The sequence below is a fragment of the Dipodomys merriami genome, unplaced genomic scaffold (genome assembly GCF_024711535.1).
Source record: "Dipodomys merriami isolate MVZ:Mamm:240054 unplaced genomic scaffold, mDipMer1.0.p SCAF_13, whole genome shotgun sequence".
Taxonomy (NCBI): domain Eukaryota; kingdom Metazoa; phylum Chordata; class Mammalia; order Rodentia; family Heteromyidae; genus Dipodomys; species Dipodomys merriami.
In genome coordinates this window covers 14,863,229-14,875,438 of record NW_027202604.1, presented here as the reverse complement: position 1 = coordinate 14,875,438, position 12,210 = coordinate 14,863,229, and the positions used below count along the sequence as shown (strand labels likewise).

General features: G+C 37.6%; 2 protein-coding genes across 3 annotated transcripts in view; one reads left to right on the top strand and one right to left on the bottom strand.

Annotated features, from left to right (window-relative positions):
* Top2b (DNA topoisomerase II beta) overlaps nt 1–5,946 on the top strand; it is a 74,079-nt gene extending 68,133 nt beyond the window's left edge. For both annotated transcript variants that reach the window (XM_070018711.1, XM_070018710.1), the window contains exons 34-36: nt 2,647–2,772; nt 4,438–4,532; nt 5,454–5,946. In XM_070018711.1, coding sequence (XP_069874812.1) covers nt 2,647–2,772; nt 4,438–4,532; nt 5,454–5,621 — 389 coding nt within the window. In that variant the 3' untranslated portion in view covers nt 5,622–5,946. The remainder of the gene's footprint in view (nt 1–2,646; nt 2,773–4,437; nt 4,533–5,453) is intronic.
* Nucleotides 5,947–6,000: 54 nt separating this feature from the next.
* Rarb (retinoic acid receptor beta) overlaps nt 6,001–12,210 on the bottom strand; it is a 147,434-nt gene continuing 141,224 nt past the window's right edge. The window contains exons 6-8 of the mRNA XM_070018712.1: nt 11,067–11,271; nt 10,080–10,238; nt 6,001–7,522 (exon numbers count right to left, since the gene is read on the bottom strand). Of these exons, the coding sequence (XP_069874813.1) occupies nt 7,326–7,522; nt 10,080–10,238; nt 11,067–11,271 (561 nt within the window). The 3' untranslated portion in view covers nt 6,001–7,325. The remainder of the gene's footprint in view (nt 7,523–10,079; nt 10,239–11,066; nt 11,272–12,210) is intronic.

The window sequence follows — 12,210 nt, the reverse complement described above, 5'->3', positions numbered from 1 at the left end:
CATTTCCAAGATGATATCTTGGAAATATTTCAGTGTTGCACTGGTTCCCCCCTGTCCTTAGTCTCACCATTCTGCTGTTCCCCTTCCCTTCCCTAATTCAAGTAAACAATATATAATACTAGGGTACCAAAATCAAATACAGTAGCAACAGAGGATATACTATAGGGAGAAGAACATACAAAAGAAACAAAAATAATAACATAGTACATTAAAAACAGCAACAACGAAGAAAAACCTCTTGTGTCCATGTCTTGGAGTTCATTTTGCTTAGCATCATCTTATACAGTCATATGTACATAGCTATTGAGCTATTTTGCTCATCTCTAAGATTATCCTAGATATATGATAATTATTATAAATAAGGGAAACCATAGGATCTATGTTTCTTTGGTTCTGGCTTATTTCACTTAATATGAATATGATTTTTTCCAAATCTTTCCATTTTCTTACAAATGGGGCAGTATCATTCTTTCTGATGGAAGCATAGAATTCCATTATAAATATAATATATATTATATATTTATATATACATACCACATTTTCTAGATCCATTTATCTTCTGAGGGGCATCTGGGTTGGTTCCATATCTTAGCTATGGTAAATAATGCTGCAATAAACATAGTTGTTTATTGGTAGTTGTTTATTGTTTACTGGTAGCTTTACTGTGGCCTTGTTTGTGGCCATTTGGGTAAATGCCTGGAAGTGGGATTGCTGGGTCATAGGGGAGCTCTATGTGGAGTCTTTTGAGGAACCTCCGTACCAATGCAATAGTGATATACACAAGACAAAAATATTGGGAATGATCTATACAACTTGGGGCCAGGGAAGCTGGGGTGGGGGGCGAGAAATTAGGAGAAAAATGAGGAAAGGGTAACAAGTTTAACAAGAAATGTACTTATTACCTTACTTATGTAACTATAACCCCTTGACAATAAAAAAACAAATTTAAAAAAATTTTTTTTTTTGTCGGTCGTGGGGGCTTGAACTCTGGGCCTGGGCGCTGTCCCTCAGCTCTTCAGCTCAAGGCCAGCGCTCTACCACTTGAGCTATAGCGCCACTTCCGGTTTTTGGTGGTTTATTGGAGATAGGAGTCTCACGGTCTCTCCTACCCGGGCTGGCTTTGAACCACGATCCTCAGATCTCAGCCTCCTGAGTAGCTAGGATTACAGGCGTGAGCCACCAGTGCCCGGCCAAATTTAAAATTTTATTTGTCGAGCTCAACACTGGGTGGCTCATGCCTATAATCCTAGCTATTCAGGAGGCTGAGATCTGAGGATCGAGGTTCAAAGCCAGTCTGGGCAGGAAAGTCGGTGAGAATCTTATCTCCAGTAAACCACGTAAAAAAACAATTTTTATTTTGAACTTTCATACACTGACATGAGGATTTTTTAAAAAAAATCTTTAAGTAGGTATACAAAAAGTTGTCATTACAAAGCAGTTTATGACTACAATGTCTCTTGATCAGTGTCACTGATTTCAACATTCTCAGCCATCCTTCCCAACCCACCCCTTCCCTTACTTTTCTTAATTTTGTAGGCCTACATTGAATTCTTGACAACATTCTTCCTCTTTCTCCTCTTCATTTATCTACCCTTCTCCCTTTTTGACCTTACCCTACCTCTTTCAGGTACAATTTCCTGGTATTTTATTCTATTTAACTTTGTCTTGGCTTTTCTAAGGAATTACACTATTTGAGTTCTCCCTTGAATGTACCATATTTCAGTTCATACGTTTATACACATTTGCATATTGCCTAGTAAGCATATTTCTCACAGGTTTGTAAGCCGACTCTCAATTCCATGGAGGAGGCACATGTGCATGCTTTGTCTCTCTGGGCCTAATCACTTGACATAATTCTTTCCAGGTTCAGTTCTTTTCAAGTAATATAGTATTATTCTTTCTAATGGATGACTGAAATTCCTTCGTGTATATATACTGCATATTTTTGATCCATTTGTCCATTGAAGAGTATCTAAACTGATTTCATACCTTGGCTGTGGTTTTTAATTTATAATAGAAAAGTCTGGAGATCATTCAGATCTACTCAACACATTTTTCTTACATAAGTAAAAACTAATGCTAGATATGCAGATGAAGCTGAACAATAAAATCTATTTTAAAAACAAAACAAAACAAAGGCCTTTTTGTCTTATCTAGGATATTCATATTTCTTTTTACATAAAAATGCCATGTCTGGATTTCAATTATTGGATGAAGTGGGTTGGTTTTTATTCATTGTATTTGAGGTTCCCATAAAAAAATCTCTTTTTTCACTAAATATTTTAAAAAAAAACCTTACAACTTAATATGTTGCTGTACTTGAGTTATAATTAATATATCAAAGATGCTACATTTTTGCCATGGTTATACTATATTTAAAAGTTACTCTTTAATTTATTTTAATTTCCCCTGTTTAAAGTCACAATTGAATTATCTAAAAGCAAATTATATATAATTAGGTAAGAGCATTTGTCATCTATGAGAAGTCATTTGCCTTTAAGTTGGGACCAAGCAGAAGAATAATTTCATTATTTAGGCTATTCCATCTCTTATTAGCAAAGAAATCTCAATTGTACAGAATTCATTTCAGATTGGTTTGTTGGAAAGTATATTTATTAATCTATGGTATGGATATTTGCTTAATAGGAAAACCATCTTCAGATATAGCCCCTAAGCCCAAGAGAGCACCTAAACAGAAGAAAGTAGTAGAGACCATAAACTCTGACTCAGATTCAGAATTTGGCATTCCAAAGAAGACTACAGCACCAAAAGGTGAGGATTGTAAGTCATGTGGTAAAGATTTAGTTTCTTCTACTTCACTAATTTAAAGAGACTGAGGACCTATTTTATTGCAGATTGTGTTACTCGACAATAAGCGGTATAGTAAGAATTCGTTGGGTTAGAATACAGGAAATACAATAATTTAATCCCAGTCACTTGTTTTACCAATCAAACTCATGTAAGGATACTCAAGGAGTACTTAAAAGACCCCCTGTAGCAAACACATTGCAAGTTGCTATTAAAAAGGCAGATTAGGGGGGCTGGGAAGGGTAGCTCAGTGGTAGAGTGCTTGCCTTGTATGCATGAGGCCCTGGATTCAATTCCTCAGCACCACATAAGCAGAAGAAGCCAGAAGTGGTGCTGTGGCTCAAGTGGTAGAATGCTTGCCTTGAGCTGATGAGCTGAGGGACAGTGTCCAAGCCCAGAGTTCAGGCCCCATGACCGACAGAAAAAAAAAAAAAGGGCAAATTAGGTCATCATAGGACACCATACTAATTGAACTGTGGCACTCATTGGGGTGAGGCTAGATAGATGCAGGACTCTTAGGCTAGAACATTTCCTTGTCTGAGAAATGAAATAGCTGTAATTGGGGCCACATAGGAATTAGCACCAGTTCTTCCTAGCACCAGAATCTGTAAAGACACTTTGAAAAATACAGCATGATAACACTTTGTGAGTAGCTACTAAGCCTTTTATATACCTGAAGAATGGTTTCATACATGTGTCTATTTTACTTCTTAAAGGAGTGATTGGAATAAGGAGCTAAAGTCCCACAGGGAAACAGAATGGGAAGATAGAAAAGAGCCATAGAGACTGGGGAGATCAATAATTAAAGTATGCTTGGTTTGAAGCCTTTATTAATTTATAAATACTGTTTCACTGATTTATTTAAAATGGACATATCAAGATCATTCTTACTGGTGCAGTTGAGATCATAGCACTTTAGGATTTTTTTTTCAAGATCTAGAATTGGAATTTAGTTTTGTTTTTTTCCTGATATCACTGTGGGATTGAAAACATCTAGCCACTAAAGGGCACCTTTCTTTTTTTCCTCTTCAAATGATAAGAGTAAGAACTTAGGCAGGTAAAAAAAAAATGCTGTATATAATAAATATAGCTTTGACAAGCAATACGAATTTGAAAGTTTATTTTATGATTAATACTGGGAGAGTCTAAGGACATGACTCTGATATGTAAAACTGAAGATATTTAAAGCCTTATGTTCAGTGTTAATTTTTTGAAGCATCTAATTACTTTTTTAATAATAAATGTTTTATTGTCTCTTGAAAAGTGTTGGTCTTATAACAAATTGGAAATTAAGAAAATTTTCTCAGTCACTTGTAACTTAAGAATCATCCTTGAAAGAGATTTCCTTCCCAGCCCCAAGGACCATGTATATAAAATGCCAGTATTCTATCAGGGGTTCAGTTATGAAAATTTGCCTTCAGGACTTCCCCACTAGTTTCAATGTATTTGGGAAATACTTCATGTATGTCATTCAGAGTGACAGATGGGTCTTGCAGTACCCAATTGAGTAGGCATTTCAGAGAAGCTGTAATGTTTGGCATTTATTTTCTTATGTTGCATTTATTGTTGAGAGGAAAAAACTTTTTGTATTTATCATTGAGAGAAAAAAACCTTTTATATCATTTTAAGGTAAAGGCCGAGGGGCAAAGAAAAGGAAAGCATCGGGCTCTGAAAATGAAGGTGATTATAACCCTGGCAGAAAAACATCTAAACCAGCAAGCAAGGTAATCAATAGCATTTTCTTAGTGATTGTTCTATTTCCCATGATCTGTAACTGACAGGGTTGTAAACAGTTTTAAACTTCAAACTCTCATTATTTGGAGGCTTATGTATGGTTAAAGAATTATTCAGTATAAATTTATATAATCAGGTTTCTTACATAAACTTTATGCTATAAATTAACCTAGTGTCTTCTACTTTGTCCATTGAGCTGTAGCAGTTTATGCTAGTTGAAATTACACTATATCTTGTTTTTTAAACTTAGATTAACTTGATTTTTTAAATTGACTTTGGCTGTAGGCAGTATTCCTAATTAATCTGGCTCTTCTCCAGATATACCATCTCTTTTAGGTAAATGAATGATATTTATGCTCTACTCCCCTTTTCTCTTCCTATTTACTTAAAATACAAACATAAGTGATTCTAGCTTTATGCTACTTTGCACTTGACTTTGTTCATTCAATCTCATCTTCTGTGCCTCTCTGACCCTCAGTGGTGATTCTGCTCTGCATTTTTTTATAGATGACTTAGAGTAGTATGAACTCACACTGTGCATTATCTTGTTTTATTCCCCTGAATTCTTGATATGTATCTAGGACAACTTAAATTTGTATTAATCTAGGCACTGAGCATAATTGCTATACAACATGTAACAATGGTGGTATGATTTTGAGGCTTACAATCTGGCTAACATGTTACCACAAAATGACAATTTTTTTAAAATTTTAAAATGACAAATTATTATAGTTAACTTTTTCCTTCTAAAATTGGTTTTATACTTAAATTAGCATTACAATTCTGATTTTAAAAGCATAATTATTTATAATACTTATTAAGTGTAAGTGACATATATGAATAGTAGTTCTTAACACTGGAAGTCTCCTTAACTTTGGGATTTTAAATCTGTTTTCTTTTTTAATGTCTAGAAACCGAAGAAAACAGCTTTTGATCAGGATTCAGATGTAGACATCTTCCCCTCAGACTTTACTTCTGAACCTCCTTCTCTGCCACGGACCGGTCGGGCGAGGAAAGAAGTAAAATATTTTGCAGAGTCTGATGAAGAAGAAGATGTTGATTTTGCAATGTTTAATTAAGTGCCCAAGGGCACAAACATTTTTCAACAAATACCTTGTGTTGTCCTTTTGTCTTTTCTGTCTCCGACTTTTGTACATCTGGCTTATTTTAATGTGATGATGTAATTGATGGTTTTTTTTTATTATTGTGGTAGGCCTTTTAACATTTTGTTCTTACGCATACAGTTTTATGCCCTTTTTTACTCATTGAAATGTCATGTAATGTCTGATTGGCTTGTAGAATTGTTATAGACTGCCGTGCACTAGCACAGATTTTAATTGTCATGGTTGCAGACTACAAAACTGCTTTTTGAAATGAAATTTAAACATTAAAAATGGGACTGTGTTCTCTGTCTCTTTACTAAAGGCTAGTAAGTAGAAGCTTCCACACATCTTTAAAATAAATATATTTTATTCTTTGCCAGGAGACTCCATGGAAAAAGGTAAACAGTATATGAACATAGAAAGCATTGTTAAACAATCTCAATGTACAAACAGAGCCAGTGAAGGTACATCACAGACTTGCTAATATATATATAAAAAAAATACACTAGTGCTTAAATGAGAACTAAGAACCAGACACTTGTTTTTGTTAACCACTCTACCACAGCTTTCACTCTGCTTCATAGTGATTGAACAAGGTCGAAGAAGGCAGAGTCTATGCCATGCCTTTGGGAGTTAACATTAGCCCCTTGGCATCAAGAAGACTGGGGAAAAAAATAAAAAGAAAAACAATGCCAATAACAGGCCTGAACCAGGCAGGACACTAGAGTTACAAGGTCTGGGTGGTAGACCAGTCTGCTAATTATCCCATGAAATTTCCCTAATGGCTTGTGAACAGGTAAACAAACATATTAACACTAAAAAGTGTTTTTGCCTTGGAGGCTATCATTACTGTAAAAATGTAGTATCTTTTTTTAAAATTATCGTGTAGTTATGTCATTAAGTAATAAACCACTTTTAATTTAAAGTGACATTGACAATTGAACAAATGACATTGGATGAACTGAGCTGGCAGTTACACTGATACAGAATTTCCTTCTGCTAGTGCAGTGAATGTGTATACTTTTACTGGGCAACATGAAATAAAAAAATGCAACTGAGCATCAAAAAAGCAAGGACAAGCTTCCATACTAACTAAGTTAGAGTATCTTTAGTCTTATCTTGTCATACTGTACAATAGTCCTATTTCCTTACCTTGATGTCTTGATTCTTCTATGAAAGTAACACCATTATCTTTTTGAACCTTTCTTAGGTGGACATGTACAGTAGTCTATTTCATAACCTTGGTGTCTTGGTTATCAAGTATGCAAGACAAAAGGAAAGCACCAAACGTATAGAAAGAACAGAGCCGTACTTCTGTATGTACAAAGTCTTCAGAAACTTAACCAGGGGTAAATCATTTCAACTGGGTCTTTGTCATGCAATCTTGACTGTTCAAAGAGGAAAACAGAAGCCTTTAACTAGTTTCTGGTTGCATGAAATGGCTGAGTTTTAGAATTTGAAAAGTTGGTATTTGTAGGTAAGTTACACAGTGAGGAATATATATATATATATATATATATATGTATATATATATATTGAAACATATGAAAACTTCTTGGTCCTTCTTGGGTTTTAGTATCTTTTCAGTCCAAAAACTAAGCAGCAGTAAAAATGGTTTCCTTGCATTTTCAATCCCGAAAGTGAAGGTACTAGGAATGTTTGGAGTAGCTGGGAAATGTCTTATTGTACCAGTGGTGACTGACTCACGCCACTGGTTTCCACTGAGCTGGGTGAGATGCTGGGACTGTGCTCTGCTGGGTTCCCACTGGAATTTGGGGTCAAGGGTTCGTGTCCTTCAGAATTCTCCAGCATTTCCTGAATGAGAGGAGGCATTGATCCAGGAATTTCCATTTTCAAGGTAATTACGCGTTCTGCACCTTTTAGAAAGAGATAATAGAAACCTGGTTAAGATAAGGATGCGAGCTGGATGAGAAGGGTCTAGTTGTCATCTACCTTTAACAATGGTGTTTCCTCAGACTTACTTGAATGAGTTATAAAATACAGGTGTGTCATTTGTCCTTGGAAAGATCCATTTATTATTATAGTGCTCAGGAATAGAAACCAATGCATTTAGAGAAAAATGCTGTTGGTGTACGATGAACTCAGAATTACTGGGTTCTCAATCAGTTGAGGGTCAGAACTTGCTGATCTGGATCAGGGATTTTTGTTATCAGATACATTTGTTTTCATGGAAACAACAGCTGCTACTATAGGTCTACTTGAAAACAGAAAATTGTGCTTCCTCTAGGCTAGCCTAACTTACAAACACTGAGGCAGTTTCTACTTTTAAGTAGCCTCACTCTTCCAGGAAATAACATAATCACAAAGGGAACTTTCTGATGAAAGACCAGAGAGACATTATCTTAAAAATGGTGTGGGAGATGGAGAAGGAAGGGATAATGGGACAACCACAAGGAAGGGAAGGGGTAACAATGATCGACAATGTGCTCATTGCCTTACTCATGTAACTGTAATCCCTCTGTACAACATTTTTTTGTTGTTGGTGGTGGGACTTGAACTCTGGGCTTAGGCGCTATCCCTGTGCTCTTCAGCTCAAGGCGAGCACACTCTACCACTTGAGCCACAGCGCCACTTCCAGTTTTCCTCTAGTGGTTTATTGGAGATGAGGGTCTCACAGATTTTTCTGCCTGGGCTGGCTTTGAACCGCGATCCTCAGATCTCAGCCTCCTGAGTAGCTAGGATTATAGGCGTGAGCCACCAGTGCCTGGCTATCTGTACAACATCTTTACAATAAAATTTTTTAAAAAGCGAGACAATTCAAGGATACCAGTTACCCACAAGTGGAAGAACTGACTTGGATACGTTGACCTCAATGTGCACCGACCCACTAACTACATGTGCTGGTTAAATTTGTTCAATGCAATTAAGAAAACTGCTTCATTTGCATTAACTACTTTTCAAGTGCTTGAGAACCATGTAGCCAGTGGCTACTGTATTAGTTCAGATTATACAATATTTCCATAATCACTGGCCTTGATTGATAAAGAGCCTTTTTAAAAAAAAATTAAAGATATTCCTAATTAGATTATTCAAGCACTAACTGGCATCTATCTGCTTTTTGTTTTCTCCCTTACCCCCATGCTAGGGATGAACACAGACTATCTTACTGAAGAAACTAGGTAGGAGGAGCTGAATCCAGTCTCCTTGTCCCTGAATTCACTGTGGTTTTTTTGTTTTGTTTCTTTCTTTCTTTCTTTCTTTTTGTCAGTTCTGGGGCTTGAACTCAGGTGTATACTGTCCCTGAGGGGCTTTTCCTCAAGGCTAGCATTCTACCACTTGAGCCATTGTGCCACTTCTGGCCCTTTCTAAGTTTATTGCAGATGAGAGTCTCAGACTTTCCTGCTTGGGCTGGCTTCAAACTGCAGTCTCCAGATCTCAGCCTCCTGAGTAGCTAGGAGTACACATGTGAGCCACTGGTGCCTAGCTCACTGTGTTTTGTAAGTACTTGCTGCAATGTAGAGTTAGTTCCTTGGCTTGCCAAGGTTCTTAAGTAAAGAGTACACTAATGGGTGAGGAGAGTGAGAAATAACAACACATTTGGTAGAGTGATTCTGCTGAATGGTCTCTCTACATAGAAGAACCCTACTCTAACACTTAAGTGTGATATGGCTCCAGGTAATTCTGTAATTGCTTGAGTTGTCACACAAACAAGGAATAGTGATACCTCTCAGGATGACAAGATTTCCTTTGCTCAAAAGTATGCAGAAGTCAATCTGCCTATACACAAGAGAGCAATGGCTACAATGACAGAACCTTACCCAATAACAATTACCCTAAGTACTATTAATTTTCCTTGCGCGTCCAGGAAAAGCCAAAGTCAAGTTTATATAAACTAGAGATGTCTGAAAAGCTAGAATGGAGATGCGAACTGCCATATAGTACATTCTCTGAAAAACAAAGTTTTTCTAATTCATCATCAGAATTTTAAAACTAATCTGTTAAAATCATCAAGGCCAAGTGTGGTGGTACATTTCTGTAATGCCTGCTCCTCTGGAAGTAGAGGTGGGAGTATTGAAGTTCAAGGCCAGCCAGGGCAAAGAAAGTGAAAACCTGTATCACATGTAAAACACAAATGAAAGGGCAGGGGGTATGGCTCAAGTGGCAGAATGTTTTCCTAGCAAGCAATGAGGAAGCCCTGATTCAATCCCCAGAGACACAAGGAAATAAAAAGTCACTGAGTACCAGTTAAAAGTAATCTCATGCTTAGAGATGAACTAATGTAAACCTAGGAATAAAGTTTGAGGTTTTTGTGTATTCATTTGAGTTGTGTTCCTTACTTCCATTTTGATTTCAATGATATATGAGTTTCAAAGCATATATATGTAGCCAAGACACCCTGAATTAAACAAAACATGCAGTTTTAGAAAGAATACCCCCAGGAAGCCCCTCTTGTGGTGTCCTGTGCAAACATACCCTTCGCACTGATGCTGCGGAGGTCGGTGATTTTCATTAAGATCTTTGGAAACATGTGAGGCTTGCTGGGTCGTCTTTTTCTAATATAGATTTTTAATGCTTCCAGCAATGGCTCTTGTAGCTTATCTACTTTTGTCGGTTCCTCAAGGTCCTGGCGGTCTAGACATGAGGAAGAAAGTATGGAACAATTAGTGTCAGAACAGAAATGATGTATGTAGCTTCCAGGTTCCAGGATTTCTACCCACTTTGCCTCTCCTGGATTCCCTGTTCCTACTGTATGTGGACTGTTAATTTGGTGATCCGATTACACGTCAACTTGAATGCCTACACAGTAATACTTGAAAGTCATTGTCCTCCTCATGGGTCCAAAGCACATTCGATTATTTTTGATTGCTTTTCTTAAGGATTACCTCTTATGACCAGGAGATGTCAGTATTGAGCTGAATAAAAAAAACAAACCTTGAGCAAGATGGTTATAAGAGCAAGGTAAATCTGCCCCTTAATTAAAGCCATTACTTTCTAACCACTTGAGATTCAGCCTCCTGTAAGCCAGCAGGGGTCACTACAAAGAAGAAAAGCATATTTTATTCCAGTCCTCCAGGGACTGGTGGGGAAGCCCAGGCAATAACTTGTATTCCCAGCCACTATATTAGCAAACCGAACATGCAATTCCCTTGGGTCATCATTAAACCGTCCCTAGGTAATTTATTTTATAATAGTGTGGTCCTGCCTTCTAAAAAAAAGTACCCGCGGCAGCAGGAGAAATAGCATTTTGGCATTTCTTTCAGAGCACGAGGATCCCAAATATCTTTACAATTTGCGTTAAATACAGAAATGAAATACAGAAAGATGCAACAAACCCAGGCATGCTTTATTCACATGCCTTGCCCCAAGCAGAATAAGTCCAGAATGGAAACAAGAGATTTCCCAAAACTTCTAAGTTGTTTGTTCTTCATGGCCCCGTGAGGGTTTTCTAGGAAGCTGTACCTCCACAGATTAGGCAGATGGCACTGAGAAGGCCTGTTTCTGTGTCATCCATTTCCAAAGGCAGAAGCTGGTTGGCAAAGGTGAATACGAGGTCCGTGAGAGGACCAAATCCAGCATTGTGCATCTGAGTTCGATTGAGGGTAAGGCCATCAGAAAAGGTCATGGTGTCTTGTTCTGGGGTATACCTGGTGCAAATTCTGAGAATCTGAAAGAAAAAAAAAGTGCATTTGTTGGATCATCTAAAGCAGTCAGTGTGTCAGTCTTTCCTAAGAGCAGAAGCCACATGTAAGGAAGTCATGAAAGTTTCATCTCCCAGAGCAGTCTGTCCTGCTTCAGATGCCTGATGCCTTCACAGCTCTTTCATCAAAACACTACAAATACAAACAAACAGAATTAACATTATGTAGGGAATAATAAGCAGGACACATCTATACCCTTCTATACCAGCTCTGGATTTGACCATAGGACTAGCTATGACTTCTGTCCTCAGAGGACTGTGGACCACATATCCTGATTACAAGCAGCCAAGCCAGAGTCAGCCAGGGAGTCTTCATGCCTTCCCGATACCCACATCAGCTCACTGTCTTTTAAACTGCTAAGTTTCCTGGCTATTACAAAGCAATAGCTAAGTGTCTGCATATATATCTTGGATTGTACATGAACCTCAAAGGTACAACTTAAGGAAGTTTCTCCAATGATAACCCTGAGTCACCATGACCAGTATTCAGACAGGAATATTTCCAACCAGGAGAGGCTCCCTGGATTCTTCTAAACCAATCTTCATCTCCAAAAGTAGGATTATTTTGGTTCCTATTCCTACAGGTCAGTGTTTCCTGTTATTTTGCTCTAAAGACAAATAGAATCAAACAGCACATTACCTTTTGTGTCTGACTCTTACTCTGCATGTGTCTGTGGGATTTGTCCTTATGGTAGTGCATTCTTTTTCTTTGCTGCAGAGTATGCCACAGTATAAGTACATTCTCTGTGTGTGTGTGTGTGTGTGTGCACGCGTGTGTGTGTGTGTGTGTGTGTGTGTGTGTGTGTGTGTGTGTGTGCATGCGTGCTGTCCTGTAGCTTTTTTGCTCAAGGCTTATTTGAGCCATAGCTCTACTTCCAGCTTTTTGCTGGCTAATTAGAGATAAGA